At 44.3% G+C, this 23,345-nt stretch overlaps 1 protein-coding gene across 16 annotated transcripts in view; it reads left to right on the top strand.

The window, feature by feature from the left end:
• The first annotated feature begins 1,680 nt into the window (after window positions 1-1,680).
• Window positions 1,681-23,345, top strand: part of REEP1 (receptor accessory protein 1) — a 71,804-nt gene continuing 50,139 nt past the window's right edge. For 14 of the 16 annotated variants that reach the window (XM_074821851.1, XM_074821853.1, XM_074821866.1 and 11 more), the window contains exon 1: window positions 1,681-1,879. In XM_074821851.1, coding sequence (XP_074677952.1) covers window positions 1,848-1,879 — 32 coding nt within the window. In that variant the 5' untranslated portion in view covers window positions 1,681-1,847. Of the gene's footprint in view, window positions 1,998-12,348; window positions 12,464-23,345 lie in introns of all 16 variants that reach the window. The other 2 variants (XM_074821858.1, XM_074821859.1) reach the window with 2 other exon arrangements.

Here is a 23,345-nt window from a genome sequence, read left to right on the forward strand (position 1 = left end):
TGGCCTATTGGCTTCTTTTGGAGAGAAAGCAGTTCTTCCAGAGAGCAATCTTGTCTGGAGAAGACAGCAAATTTATACTTGTTTATTGCAACAGACCACCCAGTCCTGTCTGCGGTGCTTGTATTAACAGTCAAAATGCTGCTACTGTAGCCCTTGCAGTCCCCGAGGCGGGAGTGTTTGGTGGTGGCCCCGCACCTCCAGCAGTGGTTCACAGCCTGTCTGTAACCAGAAAATACCGGTGTTTGCGGAGGAAATGCTGCTGTAGCCCAAGAGGTGGGCGAGGAGGTTACAGCTTGTTACAGGTCACAGCGTGAGGTGGAAGTTCCCTCTGGTGGAGGAACAGACCCACTGCAGAGAGAAGAGCGGTGAGGCGATGTAGGTGTCCCCCCTAGAAGATAATTTTTAGAGGTGCTGAACTTTAACTACATGGATGTCTACACCTGCAGCTTTAGCTGAAGACTGCGGGTGCTGTTGGTTTTCTGGGGACCGAGTCCAGAGAGCCTCCGTAATAAAAGATGATCCTGTTATGGAGGACTTTGAGCTGAGCGGAAGAAAGGTGTTAGGTAAGGGCTGGATATGGTGTGATGATCATCCCCCTGTGGAAATGGGCAAGAGTGTGAGGATGTCTGTGGCCACCTGGAACTGGAGAGGTCTGTGATCAGCTCCTAGCTCAGCTACCTCTGCTTTGAAATGTTCAGTCTCTCCCTAGAAGAGCTCCTCACAGGTTACTCACAGTACTTCAGGGAGTTTCAGCCTCTTTCGGCTATGCTGTCTCAGAACAACAGGGAAAATTCGCCGCAGATGCACAGTCCTAGAGAAGAACAATGTGGTGGCACGGAGGCAGGGATCCTGCAGTGCAGCCAGGGCGGCTGGAGCCCTGGCCCTGACGCCTGAAACCAGGCCAACTGCTCCATGGAGCAGCCTCCAAGTGAAGCTTGGGGCTGGTCTCATGGTGGCAAGCTTGAGAGACACCTAAGGATTGCTGCAGGACTAAAACACACCATGAATTCCCGTAGGCACGTGTGCTTCTGATAGAAGAAAAAAACCCAAAGCAGTGGAAGGTGATTTCTGGCAATCTAATCATGTTTGGCATGTGCCAACGTAGCGAAGGGCAAGAAGAACCCAAAGGAAACTTGGGGAAGAACAACCTGCAGGTCAAGCCAACAGTCTGTTGTTTTGCATGGGGGTGAATGTTCCTCGTGAAAATTGGACTTGATAGCCATGAGACCCCCTAATGAAAACTGATGTGGAGGAGAGATTGCTGGCTGTCATCGCTGACGGGGATCCACATGGGTCGTGCCGCCGGTTGTACCAGCAAACCTCGGGGCGCGGAGGGGAATCCGTCTCTTCCTACACACCCAAGGAGCCCACCCGCCCCACGCCTCGGCTTCGCGCTTTTCTAGGAACACTCGCCAGCTTCGCTCCGCGTCCCGCGGGGCTGCGGCGGTGGTCCAGAAGCACAGGCGTGTCTGCCCGCCGCCGCAGCGTGGGGAAGGGACCGACCCCAGCCCGGCCGGCGCCGCACCCGAAAACTCCCCACAGCGCCCGGGGCGGGAGGGGGGTCTCCCGCTGGGGCGGCCGGCAGGGTCTGCTCCTCCCTCCTCCTCCTCCTCCTCCGGCAGCGCCCAGCGCGGCGGGGGGCGGCCGCGGGCCCTGCCCAATCTCGGCGGCCGGGCCCGGCTGCGCGTTGGCTGCCGCCGGCGGCGCCGCCAGTGAGGCTGCGCTGAGGCTGCGGGGCCGGATGGCCGAGCCGCCCGCCCCGCTCACTCGGGCGGCGGCCGGCGGCGGGCGAGGAGCCGGGGCGAGCCCTCCCTGCCGGGAGAGGCAGCCCTGCGGCACGCAGCGCCATGGTCTCATGGATCATCTCCAGGCTAGTGGTGTGAGTAGCTGCCGGTCGGCACCCGCACGCGTGTTTCTGCGCGTCCCGTGGCCGCTGTCAGCCCCTCTCGCCCCGGCGGTGAATAACGCGGTGGCGGCGACTCGGCTAAATTTAGCAGGTTGTTGTTAGGGATGGGGCGCTCGGCTGCTGGATGGGTGAGGGAGAAAATAGCTGGGTCAAACGGTATTTTCCAGCGTGGGAAAATTACTAGGGGGTGGAGGGCGAAATGCTGCCGTGCTGTAGAGCGCAAGGTGATAGCGGAGAAGGAGGGCGGTTGGCATCGCCCGCTGCTCGGCGAGGAACGGGCCGGGGGTCAGGAGGGGGGAATCGAGCATCAGCGGGTGGGAAAATGGACGAGGATTAGGGCAGCGGTGCTTTGTTAGCGGGGCTCGGTGCGGCTGGCTGGGACTCGCGAGGGGGCGTGGGAGAGGCGGCCGCGGGGTCTCCCGGCCGCTACCGCTGCTTTCTTCTCTCTTTTTTTGTAAAAGAAATATCAGATATTTCTTTCCTCTTTGTAACTTGCTGCCCACCCTCTCAAAAGACGTTCTCCATTTCCCTTTAACCTGTCAGTCTGGGGGGAGAAGCGTGTGGCTCTTTGCACTTGTCCTACAGCTTTTCCATGGCTGGAAGTGCTGTAGGTGGGAATATAGGCAGAAATTCCCTGGCAATTCTTCCCAGGCAACAGGGAGAAAATGGAGCAACCTCGAGGTATATGTTCACCTGCCCCACCCGAGAAGAGATTCAGTGAGAAAAGGGCATTTTTGATGCCACTAGGAAAATTCCAGGGGAGGCAGTTTAGGCTTAAGGTGGGGCAGCGGGATGGCTGATCTGTCTCCCATCTGAAAATGTGGCTGGTCAAGGTTAGTACACTGAATCAGATGAATCATTTGCCCGTTTTCCCAGCCTGGTACATATAGCTGCAGACTCAGAACATCTGTTGTGCTCTTAAGTTATTGTAGAGGGTCTGCAAGGGCCTGTCACTTTCTTTGTCTGAAAGAAAAGTGCCATGATGTTGCACCATCAGCAGAGTTCCAGAAAGGCATTTTCGAGGTCTTCTCTTTTGCCATATGGGATGAAACATCAAAAGGAAAAACTCACCTTGATCTTAGCTATCTCTGTATGACTAAGCCATGGTGTGGCTGTCAGATATGAAGATTTTTGGGGGTTCTAGAGCTGAATTTTGCCCCTGGAGGTATATGATCTGGCTTCAGCTATTATTGGGTTTGTACTTCATCCTGGGAAAGCATGTTAAATATTTAAATAATTTAATTGGAGCAGTATAACTGTGCAGATATCTCTGACAGCAATGTGAGATGTAGCATGTGTTGTCCAAGGTTGCTTTTCTTTCTTCTCTACTGGGCTAATTTCCACTTTGAAAAAACCTGTCATCATGTAACCCAGCTAATCCTCAAGAACAAAGAATGTCTACAGAGAGATGGTAGTTTAACTTACTTGCCTTGTCATACGCACATATACATGGGTGATTTCATCTAAGACACATGGGCTGGGTGAGAATCTGATAGGGGCAGAGCATAGAGCAGTTGACATCTGCAATCAGGTAATTAGCTGAACATACAAACCTTCCTGTTCTCTTCATCTTTATTTATCTGAGTAGCATGTCACAGTATGAAATCTGCTGTGTAGAGAGCGGTACCAATTATTTGTTATGCTAGAATTTCAATAGCAAATAACAATTTGAATATGCAGTGTAAATATTAATCATTTAGTAATCACAGTAATAATTAAAAAAATTCTGCAAGGAAACCTAGGGCAAGCCAAGCTTGATCACCACTTTCTTTGCGCTGCTATTTAGTATACATCCATCCTTAAAGAATGTTTTGCACCAGGAAGTGCTGGTTTGTTATGAACCCAGCAAGAAACTCGGACTCTGCAGAGTATTGCTTAAAATACCGTTTACTAGAGCTAACATTATAAAGAAAAAGAGGACAGTATAAATAATCTTACATCCCTTCAGATGCTGGAAACCCCAAGCTGCCTAACATGGAACAGGCCTTCAGTCTGGGCACAGCACACCATGCAGATCCATCTGTGGAAAGGTTACCTTACATTTTGGTCTTTTGAGCCCTTATAGCCCTTAAAAAAAAAGGCAATTTATTCATCATTTCTGCTGTCAAACAAAAAGGATGTTCACAAGAGAACTTGTTGCTGCGCTTTTAGATGAAGACAAATAAGGACAGGCAGGTGGTTTAATTGCCGGTGACCACTGTGAGCTTCCTACGGACTCCTTCATTACAATTAACCAGCTGAGCTGATCCTGTATCCGAGGGGTACATGCAGTGCAGTGGGGGCCAGAAGGCCGAGCACAGGCCTGCACCCACTCAGGTTAGCTGATAGGTGGATCACTGACTCCTCAGTGTGCAGTGGTCTTCAGATTAGGATCATGACAAAGATTTAATTTATCTAATCTGGTTTCCCCATCTCATTATGAATCACTAGTCAATCTGTCAGTACAGATAGCTGTGCTCTAAGTAGACTGGCCACCTGGTTGGGCTTTTTTTTTCCCCTGCTCGTGCCTATTTCGTTGTTTTTTCATCAAATCTTACTATCTGATAAGGATTATGAGGAAAGTGTTGTGGTGTGGTTTAGTGATTAGTGAATATTGTTTTGTGCTCTACGGCTTCTGCTGATCTCCATGGGTATTATGTCTGATATGACTCAGCTAACAGAAAGGGCTTTAAAACAAAAAGCAAACCTTTGCTTTGGCTCTTGGGTGCTTTGTTGCTTCCATTATCCCTGATTTGGTTGTCACTGTCTCTATCCTGGCAATTTCTGTTTCCAAAATATTGCTGAGGAAGAGTGTGAGCACTTCTCACCCACTTGAATATGAAGTCAGGCAGTTTACTGCAAACCATCTCCTACGTAATTTTGACTTTAGTGTTTGGACTTTGTGTTAACACTGGTCTAGAGTGCTGGCTTGTTCTGTTCTACCTACAGCGTTATGTGCTGGTAACCTCTAGGAGAGAAATGATAGAAACCTCAGTGCAGCATCTCCTACTGCCACAGCTGTGTGTTAAAGCCAAAGATTTTATTATTGTCAGGATCTGTACTCAGTACCACACAAATGCGATACAAAGATAATCCTGTCCCTGGATATCTTTTAAGAGCTCAATTCTTATCCAGCTGAAGTCCAGGTTTCACTTACCTCAACAAGAACAAAATCAGGATGTTCTTTTTCTCATGGTAGTAGATTACAGGTGACTTTTCCACCAAGGGGTGTCTGGGATCACTGTAATTGCAATTGTTGCATCTTGGATTTATTTGTTGCTTTGTCTCTCACAATAACTGGAATGGGATAGTATTCGTGGGTTAATTACGACCCCTTTTTTATTCATTCATCCATGAGTACATCTGAAAGGATATTGTGGAACACCTGTATTTGTTTCCTCATCGGTGAAGTGTAATGAACTGTGCTGAATTTATCTTCCCTGAGACAGAGCAGAAGGGATCAGTGGCGTGTCCTACCATCTACAGTTTATTGCTCTTCGTTTCGAAGGAGATTCTTTTTTGCTTCAAGTGGTAGAGGCCACTCTAGCAGAAAGACTTGGGATCTGTCTTCGTTATTGAAGTCCAGTTCGGCTACAGTGCACAGCACTGGCAATTCTAGGTGGTTACTGGCCTGCTACACCTTGTGGTTGTTGTCTAAAAGCATTTTGAAGTTAGAAGTGGTATATATGAATGCAGCCTATTGTATTTGCATGGAAATCCTATTCTTTTCCCAGCAACATTGGAACTTGCTTTTTGTGCTTGGGATCATGCAGAACAGAACCACAGGTTTTGGCTTCAATTCTGAAAGTCAGGCACATCACACCGCCTGTTGAAAGCCTTTCAATCTGGAACTTGTGGCAGAGGAAGGAGATGTCAGTAGAAATGAAGCTGGGTCAGACAGGTCATCAATAGTTGAGATGATACTGTGTGTCTTAGGCATTTGAATTCCTGCTGTGAGGACTTTAGAAGTGCATTACTAATTATTATGAAATTTATTAAATATTTCTTCTTGGTAAAAAACCACAGCCTTAATTATGCTTTTTTTTCCCTGTATTTACTTCCTTTTAAATCAAAATATCAGTAATGGCCTGTCTAATCTTTATGGTTTGATGTGAAGTAGGGTGGCAGCCTCAGGTATGTTCACTGGGAATTCCTGGCCCTCTGTGGAGGTAACAGGGATTTGGGGATTTATCAGAAGCATCCTTTCTTCCGTCTGTCACTGAAAGTAAGTAGGTCTAAACAAAACCAAAAAGGAACCAAAGAATTCTTTAAACTGATGAGTGAAATCTCCTTCCTTGTCACAATTTCTCTGCTTTCTCTTTCTTGGTTACTGTGATGCCATTTTAGCAAGGGTAGGTGAGATCGGCCACCCCCATCCTCAGCTGATATAAATCCATAGTGCTACTGAGTCAGACATGGATTTAATCAAGAGACACTGCTTACATCAGTAATGAATTTTCATTTTAGAGAAACTTAGCAGATCCTTCCTCCTCCTGTTTTTCATGTGTATGGAAGTCTGAAGAGGTTTATGAATGAAAAAAAGAAAGAAGCAATATAATAGAGATTATATTAGAAAAGGATAACTTGTATCCTCTCTACCCGAGGCAGGCAGAGACAGGATCTGCTCAAGTGTGTGAGAGCTGTTCTCATGAAGGCATAGCACAGCCCTGTGCTTTTGGTTATTGATCTGTCAGCATTAGCCTCTAACTTGATGTATACCACATATGTGAAGGTCCTTCTTCACAGTCTACATTATTTACTTGGTGCTGGCAGTTGACATGAAGGATTCTGGTATTTATTGCTCTGTATGGGCCTCAACACCAGTGATGCGAAATTATGTGAAAATACAGCAATGGACCTAGTGTGGCTTGAGCTCTCTGCTGAGGCTGTGGGATGAGTTTGCAGTAGACTCTTGTATGTGCTCTGAAGCTGGGAAGTGGGAAGGTCAGACCACCTGCCATACATGCAGAATTTGCTGAGAAATGTTACCTATACAACAAGGGGGTGTATTCCCTCTGAAATAGATCTCGCAGTCTTGCACTGCTGCTGTTCTTCGCATGAAGAGCAGGTGGTCTCTGTGGCTTTCAGCTCAGCCCAGCATCCACCACGTGCATCTCTGCTGCAGCCTTTACGGCTCTGCCGAGGGGGCAGAACCTGTTGGTGACAGTAACTGACAGAGGAGCATCCGGCGCAGGTGCGACATTTGCTTTGCCCTTCATATGAAATGTGACCATGCTGATCACACTGCAGGGGATAACGCTGCCTGCTGCTTTGTCAACTGTGTCCCAGATTTTCCTGCACGAGCACAGATGTGCTGGAAATGCTCTTAGCCCCAATGGGGAAGGTTTTCTTGTATGCACATCACAGAGGTTACTAGTCCTGGTTTGGTGAGGAACAACGTTTTACCAAAGTTAGAAGTTGTGGAATAGAGCTAAGGGGCTTGGCTCTTACAGTATTTGACCTTTGTGGGACCCTTTCCATTTCATTGTATTAAAGCACTTCGAAGCATTAATTTAGTAAGTATTGTGTCATCAGAATGATTTTTACTGCCATTGTATTGGTAAGGGCACTGAGGCACAGGGAGATCAAGTGAGGTGTCCAATATTGCACAGAAAACCTGTGGTAACAGGTAATATATTTCCTCCAGGCTCCTTGATCAATAAATTAACAAAAGGGAATCTGATCAAGGAAATTGGGCATTGTGTTTGTGGCTCGTTTTATGGATTTGTGACGGGTGTGAGAGATAGAACAAAACTACAAATAGATGCTTCCTGAAGCAGTCAAGAAACCAAATGTTCTGAATAATGACCCATTCCCTCTCAGATCCTCAGTGCTGTCATCAGTGTCATAGGCAGCAGCATGCAACAACCAGACTGCCTAATTCAGGCTACTAAGTCAGATGTTACACTACCTAAAATTGGTTACTTAGTCCCAACAGGGAGATTTAGATCCAAGGCACTCAGCCTGCGGTCCACAGGCAGCTGGTAGTCCACAAAACATCAGACAGTCCATGAAAACATTTCAGCGCTAAAACAGAAACCCTCATACAGGCAGTTGTCAGTTACATACTAACTGGTTTAATCAGGTGATACTATTTTTTACTAAATTTTTTAGTTGCAAGTTTTGTAATTATATCTACTGAATTAGACTGGATATTAGGAAGTATTTCTTTCCAGAAGGGGTTGTTGAGCGTTGGAATGGGCTGCCCAGGGAAGTGGTGGAGTCCCCATCCCTGGAGGGGTTTAAGAGTCGGGTTGACACAGTGCTGAGGGATCTGGTGGAGTTGAGAACCGTCAATGTTAGGTTAATGGTTGAACTAGATGATCTTCAAGGTCTTTTCCAACCTTGGTGATTCTGTGCGATTCTGTGAATTGCAGTTTTGTAAAATATTAGCACTGCAACATTTTTATCAATTCCATGTGACTTATTACTTGTCATCTATCCTTAAGCAACAGTGGGATATAAAATGAGCTGTATGTTTCTTTCAAAGTCAGTGATTCAGAGATTGAGAAAGGCTGAGAAACACTCTTCCATGCTCTTACTGCGGATAATAGAGGGAGATAGACATCTCTAAGGAGCTTCCATTAAAGGTAATGTGTTGCATAGAGAGCTGTTTGGTCAAGAGGAAATGCTTGGTACAAAGAAGACAAAGGAGGGCATATAATCATGCCTCCTACTTCTTGAGAATGTGCTTCTAGGTACTAGGCAGTGCATTTGCCTCTCTGCTTCCATGCTTTCAGCAGACTGAGGTGGTATCTTGGAAACTTTCAGGCTAATAAAGGTATGTGAAGACTCGAGTGCTGCAGAAGTATTGGCCAGTTTGTATTGCCGCAGAACCTTTACGTATCAAAATTTCTTCTGTGTCCTCATTAGGCAGCTAGGATCTGAGTTTAGGTTTCCTTTTGTTGACATGTCCACTTGATGTGATCAGAACCACTCAGCAGATTTCAAGTAGGTCTTGTGAGATGAAATGGCTCAATGGAAGGATGCATCCATGTAATGGGGCTCTTTCCAAGCAAAACACTTATATGGCAAAATCTCATTTAAATCACCTGTGTTGAAGTGAATCCCATGCTACTTTTTGCAGAGGAAAGTGTCACATACTTTTGTTATCACTCGTATGCTATTTAGATTGTAAACTCTTTGGGGCAGGAAGCCCAAAAGCACCCTAGACAATGGGGTTCAGTCTCTAGTTGGTTCTCCTAAGTTCTGTATTAATATAAAAATAAGAATGAACACAACTCTGCTTTCTAGGGGAATAGTTTATGAGACCAATCCTGTGCTCCCTGGTAATTTCTTTGTGACACTATTACTGATACAGTGTTCGTGTTCTGTTTTGGCATTTCACATGCATGTAGTAAGACAAGATTCATGCTCTGAGGAGCTCTTAATTTAAATAGATGAAATATAGGCGAAACAGATGGTGAGCAGAGTGGTGAGATTGAACTAGAAGAAGCGACAAAATGAAAAGTGTATTTTGTCTTTCCATGACCTGTGTGCTTCTGAAGAGAAGGACTGAGATAAGACATACCTGCTCATCCTGCAGGCAGGACCCAGGAAAGCACCCCAGACCTGGAGCCTCACGCCAGGACTAGAAACATGGGTGATACTTTCCCAAGCTTCATACACAGAACTGCTCCATCTTTTGATACAAACCTCAGAGCAGATATATCTCCTTAGTAGAGCACCCTGCTTTTTATTTGTTGTAGACACATTTTGCAGGATCTAGAGGGGGAGGACAAGGGATTTTAATTTGATATGGGTGGTAAAGCAGCGACCTGCAGGCTGTTCAAAGCCGCCACATAGCCAGAAGAAGGGCAAGGATGGTACCAAAGAAGGAGAGATGTTGGTTGTACAGTAAGTAGAAATGAAGAGCAAGGATTATGTTTCAGAAGGGATACACATTTATATGGAGGCAGAGGATTAGGTGTCAAGTTGGAGATTGACTCTTGGGAATGACAGGGGGACAGCTGGGAACGCTGGCCTGGTGTCACGCTTAGTAAAGGTTTGTTTCTTCAAATGCTGCCTACTTGCTTGCTGTGTCCCTTACTGCTAATGCACTAATTGCTAATCAAAACCTAACCAACCAATTCCAAATAAGCAATCAATCAACTGGTCAATAAAGCTGCAGTCTGTCTTTTCCCCTTCTGGCTCATGGAGCCAACACTAATCTTTTGCTTTCCAAAATGGCAAATTTTACAGGACAACAAAATCAGTACTGAAGAACCTATTTGTGAGGAGCTAGAAAGAATGCCCCTCATGTCTGGAATTTTGTGCCTTTTTTGGACAAGTCCCAGGGATGCCAGGGCAACGTGTGTAGCCTGCCTTTGAGTCTACCAAGCAATTCAGTGCTGACAGTGTCAACAAACAGTTGCAGCTCCTGCTCAAGAAGCACTTTTATTCTGTTGAGTTCATACTGTTGCTTCCTTTCAGCTCAGTTGAGCTCATGTATTCAATTTCTTGTTTGCAGCCTCTAAATAAGTGTTTTTAGAGGAAAGCAAAAACCTGACACATTTCTTGCCTCATGTTTTGGAGGGAGGCTTACGACCAATAACCAGCCTCATACGAGGGAGGAGGGAAGAACTTGTGCTTCAGATTTTGTATGAGAATACCAAGAGCCTGGATTCAGTGGTGCTGCAAACTTCTTGTGGGAAAAGGGGAAGTTGTTTATTCTTTCTTAATTTGGTACCTGTAAAATAGGCTTAGTGATAACTTCTGTCCATCTAAACTATCAGTTCTGCTTTACGTGTGATAGACCCTGATATGGACATGAGGCACACTCTCTGAAGTAGAATTGGAGGGGCAATGTAAATATGAATTTTGAGCTGATTTCCAAGCCAGTGATCAAAAGTTCAGGGGTGCTCTGGGATATTTTTGTGGAAGAGCTTTCCTGACTCTCAGTCCCTGAGGAGCACTCATGGAGGAGTGAAACCAGGAACCTTAGATGGCATTTCGTGGGGAATACCCTTCTAGGGAGGATAGATGGGAAGCACCTGGTCAAGATCAAGAGCAGAGCAATCACAGGAAGATGACCTTCTCCTGTCATCACAGCATTTCATGGCTACCTTTGTCTTGATATCTTCGGCACAAATGTCCTAACACTTGATGTGAGTATGTGGGGAGAGCAGCTTACCCACGCTGCAGGTCACATTAAACAGCCGTAGTGATAAGGTTTCTGTTCTGCCTCAGGCAGTTCCTCCAGGACTGCTCTGGGCCATGCTCAGCCTTGGGCCCTTTCGTGGATGAGCAATTCAAGACTCTTGAGCCTCACCTTGCTTGTGGAAGGGTTCTGCTTGTCCTGTCATGCTGGGGATTTGGAAGGACATGTGTCTGTGCATTTCTGAACTTACATCTATGAACTGCTCATATCGTGTGACCCACAAGAAACTATCCCATGTTAGATTAGCCTGAATAACACCTAAAATCTACCTGCAGAATTCATGGTGACCTTTGAAGGAGAAAGATGGGTGCTGGAGTTGCCCTGAGGCTAAAAGGCTTTAGTGATCTATTTTCTGGGAAAAGATTGAATGGTTTCACTGAGCTTGCACATCTGGAGAATGAGTGCAGGACTGGTGGCTATATGGAAACCAATTGATGGTCAGTGTTTAGATTCACAGAATCATGGCATGGTTTGGGTTGGAAGGGACCTTAAAGACCATCTAGTTCAACCTCCCTGCCACGGGCAGGGACACCTTCCACTAGACCAGGTTGCTCAAAGCCCCGTCCACCCTGGCCTTGAACACTGCCAGGGAGGGGGCAGCCACAGCTTCTCTGGGCAACCTGTGACAGTGTTTCACCACTGTCAGAGTGAAAAACTTCCTTCCATCTAATCTAAATCTCCCCTCTTTCAGTTTAAAGTCATTATCCCTTGTCCTATCCCTACATGCCCTTGTAAAAAGTCCCTCCCCACCTTCCTTTTAGGTCCCCTTTAGGTACTGGCAGGCTGCTATAAGGTCTCCCTGGAGCCTTCTCTTCTCCAGGCTGAACACCCCCAACTCTCTCAGCCTGTCCTCATAAGGGAGGTGCTCCAGGCGCCTGATCATATTTGTGGCCTCCTCTGGACCTGCTTGAGCAGGTCCGTGTCCTTCTGATGTTGGTGCCCCCAGAACTGGACACAGCACTGCGGGTGGTGGGGTCTCATGAGAGCAGAGCAGAGGGGGAGAACCCCTTCCCTTGACCTGCTGGTCACACTTCTCTTGATGCAGCCCGGGTATGGCTGGCTTTCTGGGCTGCAAGTGCACATTACTGGGTCATATTGAGCTTCTTGTCAACCAACACCCCCAAGTCCTTCTCCACAGGGCTCTTCTCAATCCATTCTCTGCCCAGCCTGTATTTGTGCACTGAATGTATACCTCTGCAAAAAACCCCCCATTCTTCTAGCTGGTATTTTTTGCTGGAAATCACAGCAAAGAGGCCAGGGACATAATGGACACAGGCACTGAATGAGACTTTTTCCCTTCTAGAGGATCCATCCAGGTCTGAGTTGAAGCACATTGGCAGGGCAGCTTGGAGGCTGTTTGCATCTTCCCTGGATTAATTGCACTATTCTGCAGCTGAACAAAGGATTCCACTTTCCAGGTTTATTGTTTTCACTCTGCTTATAAGGATTTCGGTCAAAACAGAAAGATGTTGCTATTTAGAAAGAACATTAATAATTAAATTGAGGTACTCGGGGGAATATACCCTATAAGGCTGGATTTGTTGAATTTAAGTAGATCATAATAATTTCCATGGCAACACACTCTGCTGTCCTATATACAGAAAGGGTCTTTCTTGTAGGAGCAAATGCAGAGAGGAAGCTGTTATTTAAAATAGATACCTTAAAAACATAGACAGTGAAATAAGAATAGTTTCCTGCATAAATGTTGGAATTTTCTCATGTTATATTCTCTTCTTGTAGCTGTCAGAATCAGTCAAACAAATCCCCTGCTGACTAATGATTTAGGGAGAAACTGTGATCTAATGATCCTTTCTCAGGATATCATCTCGCTCTCATAGATATACCCATATCTGTAGATGTGTATAGCTAGAACTGTCGTGTATCTGTAACACAGACTTCTGTGGTAATTTTGAACGGACCTACTAGAATCTGTGTTTTACTGCCTATACCTGTGTCTGTGCTAGTAGTCTCCCATCTCACAGCATTAGATAAAGCTTGTTTTCATCAGTATTTTGATAGTGTTTTGAGGTCCTTGTATATGATGTGTTCTGTTATGGCCAACTGTTAGACAGGAATTTGTAATGACAGTCTAGCACCTGAACACTTAGAGATGAATGAGTAACCACATATTCACTTAGAAGATTTGGAGATTCTTAGATCCAACAGGAATTGCATCAACTCTCTTTCTCTAATCTAGCAATCAAATAAGGGTCTCATTTTATATGCTCAAAAAAGCCTTACAGGCACTTGATCAGAGTTACAGAATCCTTGTGAAATGAAAAGTGATCATCCAAACAGAAAAGATGGAATTTAATAGAAAGGTTCTTGGTGTAACTATCTAACAAAAAAACCCACAGTATATGAGGGGAAGAAAAATTTAGTTCATATCTGGAATAACTGCAGCTTCTCTGTTTTGTCAGTGAAAGTAGGCTAAGTGGTGCATTGCCAAATTTTAACAAGAACTGCCACAAAAATTCCCAGTCCTGGCTTGTGGTAAACCTGGAGGATCAAGGGTGGATGTTCTGCAGACAGAGGGAATAAATAGCTGGAAAATGCTGATTCAGTGGAAACCTCAATCATTTTCTCATCCTAAGGCAATATCAGGGCTTCAAGTTGTGGTTCAGCTCTCCTGAAGTCAGTGAGTGGTGTAAATCTACCCAGGTTGGAATCCCAAGGTTGTGTCTGTAGCTCAGAATGGTGAGGGCCTTGTAGAGGGTGCCAGCTGGATCCTAGAAAATGGAATATTATAGGACAGAAACCGGCTAGTTCAAGACAACAGAGGATTTATGTCCTTATCAGTCTCAAGTTAAACTGCCCTTTGAGTGGTGACAGATTGAGGATAGAGGGCTCCCAAGGACATGATTCTGTCAGGACAGTTACTTTATACTTTCTTTCATTTTAGTGTTGGGAATTTCATCACTAGGTTGGATTATGGCTTTACCTGCACTTCAGCAACTGAAGCTGATCAAATGGGCCATCCCAAAGCCTGTAATCAAGACATCTCTGACTGTAGATCTGGAGTGCTCTGGTGAGCTTCACTAGTGAGCTTCTCTCTAGTAGGCATGAATAGCCACTGAAAGGTGCGGACAAAGAGCATGACCACCTTCTCTTTAGATTCGGTCGAAAGAATTCTAATGATTTATTGCAGACCACCTAAGCATGTATATTTTGAAAGCTACTTTATTCATGTCAGGGAGAAACTCTGACATCTCTCATGCTTCATCCCTGTATCCTTATGTGAAGATCTGTTACAGAGGGTGCTGCACATGGCAGCAGGCTGTGGTTAGCTAGCACGCTGAAATTAGCTCTTAGCTTGCATCCCGGATCCTAGCTATCTCAAATCCCTTTTAGTGCAGGCTTTCCAGAACTGCCAATCCCAAGGGCTCACTGACAGCCATTTCTTGGGCCCAAGGGGATGTGACATACATGACTGATGATACAGACCCTATGCATATTTCTACAGATTATTCCTAGGTCACTGCAGAAGGAGCAGAACTGGTTAAGAGACTACATACAGCCAGAGTGAAGGATCTTGTCTGCTGTCTATGAGGCAGGACATGCATTTTAAGTACATAAATACTATGCCAGATTTTGCACGGTCTGCTTTCCTTGTAGTTTGTGTATGATTCATGGTTAATCTCATTTAACTCATTCTGTAAAATCTCTTCCCCTCCCCCTCCCCTCTCTCTAGGATTTACTTATAGATTAGATATTTTTCCTCTCTTCCCTATAGTGTGTCCTGAGGTTTTTGCACTCTGATGTGATACACAGGCACTGGAATAGCTCAGGATTCTTTTTCAATTATTATTCTGCTGAGGTTTGCAGATGCTTGGCTGTAACAAATCAGATCCCTATTCAAACACTATTGTATTTTAGGTATATTCTTGAAACCAAGAAACCTCACTCCGGGCAGTCCAGCCATAAATGGTTGATGTCTGTGAAGATCCAGTTCTTAAGGCACGTTTTATACAGCTACATGTTGTGTTTGAAACAATTAACTATTTAATTTCAAAATAGTAATGCTTTGTTTCTAGAGAGTGGCACTTGCAACACTGTCATCCTTCTGTGTGAATCTTCTCGCCTGGGAAGGAGAACAAACACTGGACTGTGGCATTTAAACCAGCAGTATTACAATGAATAAGAAGTAATGGAAAAGCATACATAAGATAGCAGGCAGTGTGGGCGTTCCCACAAAAAGTACAAGCTGCCTTCTCAAGCAGCTGCTTGCTTAGAAATCTCTGTAATGGACTTGGAAGCACTGGCTGTCTTTCCTTTTGCTTTCCTCTAAAGTTATTTCTGTGAAGTCTCCATCTGCCTCCTAAGCCTCAGTTTATATTTCATTTTATATTTTGAGTAGCTGCCAGCTGCAAGGTATATGTGTGTAAGAGAAGGTGAGAAGGGAAAAGAGGTGAAGTCACTAAGCCAAAAGAAAGAGAACAGGCAAAGCCTTTACCCTTCTGCATCCTAAAATGCACTGACTTTTTATCCAAGCCCGAAACAAAGAGATATTCCTCATGGTGTAAGAATGGAGCTATGCCTGTGTCACAGTCTTTGATCTCAACACATTTGTGTTTGGGGAAATGCAGAATAGAAGAGAGTGGCATGGCTTATCCCTTTTGCTCTCTAATGCTCTCAGCCAAAGCCTGAAATTCAGAAAGATATGAGAAGTCTGGGAGAGATCAAAATTGAATGCAAATGGGAATGTGGCATCTTCTGTCAGAACAAAGATTGAGTATCTGGGTAGTGATACTGTTTGGAGGGATTAAAAAAGCCTGAGTCAAACCCCTTCACCTCTTCAACAAATTGTGAGACTGGATTTAAAATCCTGACTTCTATAGTATGTGCATATAGATTCTTTGATTTGTACTCTGAACTTGCAAGATTGTTTGTGTGCTCTTTTCTGAGAAACCATTGTCCGAGAATTTATTTTGAACTGAGATGTTCCTATAATCACTTCAAAGAAATCACCCGATGAAATTAAATCAACAAATGTGACAACTGGCAGTATTATGGTACTAAGCTGCGCTCCCAGAGTGAGATCATCTAAGTGTAATGATGACAGTGGTAAAGGCTAGCACAGAAGTATAGCCTGGAAATTGAGACTTTTGTTTCCAGATCTCACACTGGCTCTACCTGGGCTGTGACCAATCTGCTGATGGTGAAAACCATTTAATTTCCAGCATGGTCAATGAAACCTGTAGATGTTTGCCATCTCTGAAAACTGCCTGTTGTCTCAAGCTTCTTCAAAGATTTTTACCCTAGGAATCTCTCTGTCCAAAATTTATCATTTCCAGTTGATGTTGTGAAGCTCTCAGTGTGAAGTGCTGTACCGTGAGATACTTCAATAGATACCTGTCCTCACTATTTAGTCTCTCCTGCACTTTAGATAGTAGCTGGTTGTTAAAAAGTGTAATGCAGATGAATAGTAGTAGTGCTATGAAAATCAGTGGAAGCTAAAAGAAACCCCTTCCTCTGTCTTACCTTTATTTAAAGACTCAAAATTCACTCAAAACACACTACAGGGACTGAAATCTAGAGTCCTTGGTGTAACAGGAAAGTGTTTAACCTGTTAAGCTTCAGGGAGAAGCTATGGTAAGATAGGAAAACACCAGAAATTAAACAGGGAAATCAGATGTTGGTCAAGAAATACAAAACATGGAGATACTTAATGAGGTAAGATGGTTTGGGAGGAGCAGGGAATGAATTGTCTAGCAGAAGAATATTTAGTTGTGGGATGAATCATGATGTGGGAAAGTTAAATAGATGTAAAGAGATTCCAAAGTTCAGAAGAAAAGTCTTGCATTTTAAGAAACATCCCGGAGTGCTGAGGAAATGTGTCTAAATTTCAAAATTTCTGTCCTGATGTGTAAATCTGTACATACATACTCTTTCTTGAGCAAAGAACAAAGAAATTTTAGAATCCTGTGCAAGCTGCATGAGTTATATCTGTCACATGCACCTGCAAAGTGAATTGCAAGTCAGAAATTTTTAACTTGGGCTGTGGTACTGGGCAACATGCAAGCATTACTGAGGGAATGGCATGAATTTTAGAGGCTATGCAACTGCATCTCCTCCTGAGAGTGTATTAGTACACCCACGCTGTATGCTGGTATGCTCCAAGCCAGAAACAGTGACAGTGTCCTGCCCAACCCCAGCAAGTTAAAGGCACAACAGATACAGCTTTTGCATGTCAGCACTGCATGATGAATGTCCAACCAGGGGAATACTCATCTGGGCCTTTGAGAAACCAGTCTGTAAAATGGGGATACAAGAACTTAACTATTTCCCAAAAGCTTGGAGAGAACTAATTGAGGATGGTGAGACTTACAGAGGCGCTGATATTTCTGTGCCTAGGGTCCTGCTACGTACTCAGTTATAGCCCTGAAAAGCCTCTTAGAATTAATAGGTCAGAGAAATTAAAGCTTCCTGAATCCTGGCGTGTGTATTTGTCCTGTTACTAACATAGGTGAACCCTTTGAAAGTGCTGAATATAACTCTGCTTAGAATCAGTTTCATTTAATCTTCTTCATTTAACTTGAAAATACAATTCTCCAACTTCTAAAGGATGAACTTAGGGACTGTGGCAGAGATTGTCATTTAAGGAAGCCCTTTAAATAAGTTTCAGCTCAATCAAGGCTTTGCTGGACGTTGCAGCCTCTGATCCTTTTAAAAATGATCATAGCATGACTGTTAGCCATGTGTATGGGTAATTTACTTTCTGCATGAGGTTCCCAGCTCTAGCAAAAGAAAAGATGTGTCTTTTTATCTCCACATACGTACCATGGGCTGTGGTGTTTGGCATACAAAGCTGATAATGACCTCCCTACTAGTGGTTTTATGTAAGAATCAATCATGCAACAGCATTACCATAAAACCATTATATTTTGCAGCGACACTGCACAGTTAATGACACAAAGCCTTACACTGTGAATATGTGGCTGTAGAGATAAGGGAAATTTAGCTGTTCTTCTAGCTCACCAAAAATGGCTGAGCAAGAAAATCAAAGCAATAAGTGTTTGTAAATATTAATTTCATCTCCCTAGCCCCCTTTTTTTAAAGCTCTTTGCTAACGGCAACCTGGTCCGTGTTAAGTCCCAGAGTTAAGACAGTATAGGTACTATTCTTCACATACTTTCCTTGGCAGTCAAGTTTTGTTTTACAGGTAGATAAGTGAGGTTTGTAGTACTGCAACAGCTCATTTGGAGAAGGCTAAAAAGAACATTTTTCAGAGTCCTGCTGTAGCGTGACATCTATTTTTATCATGCCATGACCCCAGCTTAGCTCCTTGGGGACAGCAGCACTTACAAAGGGAAGGGTGTGGTGTGGCTGAGCAAGAAGATTCTCCAAGCAGCAAGGAAAAGTCTCCTCATCGTTCAGGGGGTGGGTCCCTGGCTCTTCTGCACCTCTGATGAAGGGAAGGGTGTAGTGCTGTTCTCTTCCAGATCTCAATACAGGGTTGGTTTAGTAAGAAGGCTAGACAGCTGGTTGAGGAGAGTGATTGTTTCCCTCTGGCAAGTGTGAGAGAGTGTCTGGCAGGAGTAGTGTATCCCATTTGGGTCTCCCTAGTATAAGGAGGGCCCTGGCAAAGTGCAGTGAGTCCAGTGGAAGGGGACTTGAGCATGTGGTGCACCAGGAGAGGTGAGTAGGCCGAGTTTGTTCAGCCTGAACCAAGAGATGGTGAAGGGGAGATCCTATTGCTGTCTTCAAAAACATGGTGGGCTGTTACAGAGAAGATAGAGCCAGGCTTTTTGTGAAGGCACACAGTGAAAAGGTGAGAGGCAAAGGACCCAAGTTGCAGCAAAGGAAATTTTGTTTAGATATAAAGAAAAAATTTTTCAAAGCAGGGTAAGCAAACACTGGAACAGGGGTCCAGAGATGGAGATACTGAAAATTTGACCAGATGGGGCCTGGAACAACCTGATGTAAACTCGAGGTTAGTCCTGTTTTGGATTAAAGACTTGTAGAGATCTCTTCCTACCTAAATTACTCTGTGATCCTAGTCTAAAGGACACATATCTATTTCTTATATTTGCCATTCTTTCACTTGAGCAGATTCCAGTAGCACACTAAATTATATCTGTCACATGGGTTTTGCTCTTTCTCTTCTCAGAGGGGAGAGGGTGGGGAAGAAAGGTGTTTACAGTGGGTTGGTTTAGTGTTGGTGGGCTTTTTAAATATCTAAGCTGCTGTTTGTTGATACAGGAGAAAGCAGGCTGATGATTTATGTCTGGCAGGGAATCGGTGCTGCTCCTTACGTGGTGGGTGAGTCTGGTTCCTCCAGAATCAACTCTGGAAGAACTTACTCTCCAGTGACTGATGAAGCTCCCTGGTAGCACAGAAGCCAAAGTGTTGGCTGTCCCCTATGTTCTTCAGGAGAACTTCAGGACATTCAGTAGGTATTTTACATGCTGACCATTGTGGACTGTGAAGAAGCAAGATGTGAAACAAGACCAAGGAGGATGCCACTGTACTGCCATGTTGGTGTGCTTTTCATTTCATGTGTGAGCCCTAGTTCACTGTCTGCCCATGCATCCCATAATGAGTCTCATACCCCTGTAGGTACTAACCACCCCCAGTCTGTAAGGTGTTCTAGAAAGCCTCCCCTATTAACTCGTCGTGGTGGGTGTCACCCCCATGGAGCTGATGCTGTCCTGGGAGCCCTAAGAGGTGCCGGATCAGGGTATTATTTAGGCCCTCCTACCTGCTGGTTTTTATCCCTTATCCTAACACTGAGATTTAGGATTAACCACTAAATGGGCATTTTTCTTCTAATTTATTTTAATTGGAGAAAATAATTTTACTGGTGGTTGAAGCTGAATTTAGAGGTGTAGCCAGAAGCTCTGACTGATTATTCATTAGTGATCCGTGGCTTCAGTACAGAGGCATGTTTCTTTCTGATTTCCCCACCTTTATGTTTAGGCCAGGCTGGAGGCTGGTCTGTATCAGTTTAGCTCCAGCTGGAGATCTCTCCCTCCTTGTTTATCTCAGTTGTACCATGCATTTCATTAAGATGCTGTTATTAGCCGTATAAAATGGAGGGATTAAAAAGGATGAATGAAATGAGAAAATACCGTGGAGGAAAGAACTCTATTAAATTCACACTAGAAATCCTTGTCAAATGCGTATGAGAAAAGACTAGAAGTCTGTCTTTTTCAAGCTGTATGACAGTGTCTTATTTCCTTTCTTTATGCAGGTCCTAGTAAAAAGCAGGTGTCCAGCCCCTCCCTAAAATGTTGTTATAGTACCCAGAAGAAATACCAGTCAGTGTCTGTGGGCCATAAAGAGAAATGTGGTTTGCGTGGCCTGTGAACTCCCTGCAATGTCGCAGCTGTTACACATAGCATGTGGCATTCTGATACCCGTGATAACGAAAGCATTAAGATGGTCTGAATATTCTGAAATTACCTGTAGAATCATCTTGCCTTAGTTTTCCTACACTCTTGCTTTAAAACTGGAGTTGAAAACTGGGTACTGTTCGTGTCTCTGATATAAGCTTTCTGTATAATTTCAAGTGAGTCTCACTGTCCTTATTTAAAATAGACATAAAACGCTAATGAAAGGACTAACCACAAATCATTGGAAGATTTGATACTCAAGTCACTGATATTTATACTGCACTTTGAAATCCTTATTTGAAAGGTGTTATCAAAATGAGAAGAAATGTTTTAAAGGTAGGTGTGCATTTTGTTTGTTTGTTTACTTAACTAGGAGTTAGATACCAGCTCTGGCACACAGAGCTTAGAGCTGAGTTGCGTCCTACATAGAATCACAGAATCATTCAGGTTGGAAAAGACCCTTGGGATCATCGAGTCCAACCATCAGCCCTACTCTACACAGTTCTCCCCTACACCATATCCCCCAACATCTCATCTAAACGACCCTTAAACACATCCAGGGATGGTGACCCCACCCCCTCCCTGGGCAGCCTATTCCACTGTCTGACCACTCTTTCTGGGAAAAATTTTTACATGTTTTCAATGTGGCTGGTCCCTCCAAATGTTTGGTCTTCTAGTTTTTCTGGTTAATGTTCTAGAGTCCTCAGAGATGTAAGTAGTTAAGGTCAGTTACTGATGGAATGAGTTATGCTGTTTATTGTTAATTTACTAGCATATTTATAGAAATGTCCAGACAGTAGTAAGATTTTCTCCTCAGGCTGTTTCACACCAAGCTGGCCATGACCATGCCTTATACCTGTTCCTATACCAAACTGCTCTCCTTGGCTAGTGCAGAGATCTGACTGGGGTTTACATCCTCCTCCAAGAGCTTGTGGAAATATCTGAGACCTGGTGCTACCAAGAGCAACTGTGGGACTGCTCAGTTTGTTTCAGTGGATTGAACCACTGGTAACCCATGGGAAGTCAATATTTTTCATGGCTTTGACTGGACGTTTGAGCCAAAGAGGTCTTTTGCTTTGATTTTTAAATTATGTCGGGGAGCTAAAATATTCCTTGCGCTTAGTTAAGCACTTCTAGTAATATTCTGTCTGGGAAGCAGAAGTAACATTACTGTAAGGAGATTATGTTGCAATTGATTTGGATGAGTTATAGTCCCATTTAATTTTTTATTCCTGTTTTCTGTCCCATGAGTACAACACTAGAAGTCTAAAGCTGTCTTTCAGTGAGGAATAGACAAATAGGAGCCCTTGTGTTTCTCACCACATCCTCAGACAGTGGTAGCACTTACGGTTTGACAGGGAAACACTTCCATAACCTGAACTGAGTTTTTTGGATACACAGAATGTAGGATTAGGTTCTAAATTGGGATTTCTGTACATTTTTACACTTCCTAAATGTTGATTCACATAGCATCAGTTAAAATAACTCCAGAACAATACTTGCAGCATGATCTTTGTCATTTTGTATGAAAATAACGCAGAGCTTCTTTGTTGATACGCAATCCATATTTTATACCTTTTTTAGCCTAGAAATGAGTTTGGTTAGGTACATATCTCTTTCTGTTCCTTTTTGTATCACGAGCCTGCCATAAATCTGTAGGCTAACTCACAATACAGATTTTAGACCATCTGTCATCTCTAGAATATAATGTCAGTGCTTCTAAAAAAGCCTTTTTCCACATAAACATCCCCCTCTCCAGAGTCAGGAAAAGCAGCCCTTCCCATCTGAAACATACCACTTAGTTTTCAAATTGCCATTTATCTGACCTGGAAAAAGACAGGGCTCTCAAAGCAGGAGCTATACGGTCATTAGGGGATAGGGAAAACATCAAGGCCACACAGATGGAGCAGTGAAGCTGGGTGAAGATCTGACCTGGTCACATAGCAGAGAATGTTTTCTTCTCTAAAAGGCACAGATTTTATTCCCTTTAGTATTCCACTTTGATGAATTATTTTTTCTCCCCTGAAAGGGTCTGAATGAAGTGGTGGGCTGTGCCAGCACTGGGAGAAAGCTCAGCGCTGTGGACTGCTTTCTCTGCGGTCCTACCGAGCCGAAGCACGGAGAGGGGAGGAGCAGCAACAGGGCAAATGCCTCTGAGGCCCACGAAACACTATCTCTTGCAGGCAGCTGCTTGGAGCCTTGTCACATGTGCCAGGCATGGTGTTCCTATCAACCTGCAGCTTCTCACCCATGGGTCGGGTCCCCACACCAGCCCTACACACCCTCCATGCAGACGCTTCCTTTAAAACATTGACTCGGGAGCAAACAAATTCCCCTTGCTCATTAGCAGCCCACCTCCACTGGGCCAGGCAGCTCCACTGAAGGCAGCATGAGGTAGAACAGACCAGCTTAGTAAGCCATTTACCTGCAATAAATTTGCTTCCTAAAATAGCTGCAGAGCCATGGGGTATTTTTATAGCAGCTACACAGGCCTTTTCTGTTCTGAAGGGCTGTAAAGAAAACTTTGAAGCATTAGCCTGTGTGTAAACTGATGCAATTCTGCCTGAGTTTGAAAACAGCCTGGAACAATAACCCTGGGAAGGGTGAAGTACTTGCTTAATCTCGGTTGGGCTTTAAATATGATACTCAAGGGTGTCAGTCTAAATATAAACCCTGTGAGACCCTTCACTGCTGGTAGTTTCAGTAGGAATGTCAGGTTTTAGTAGTCATCACGTGCATTATCTTAACAATCCTGGTATTTTACAAGGTCTCTCCATCAGTAGTATTGTTATTTTAGTATTTTTATCTTCTGTCTGTAACAAGAAGGGAGGAAAAGGAAATCACGTTTACCTTCTTCAGACAAGTCTGGATATAGGATCTCAACATGAGTAATAGTTGTGTGATAGTTCCAGGCTGGCCAAGGCCACTTCCTCCACCTGTCCCCCTTGCCACATCTCTTCACCTG

This window comes from Strix aluco, chromosome 4 (genome assembly GCF_031877795.1).
Source record: "Strix aluco isolate bStrAlu1 chromosome 4, bStrAlu1.hap1, whole genome shotgun sequence".
Classification (NCBI taxonomy): Eukaryota; Metazoa; Chordata; class Aves; order Strigiformes; family Strigidae; genus Strix; species Strix aluco.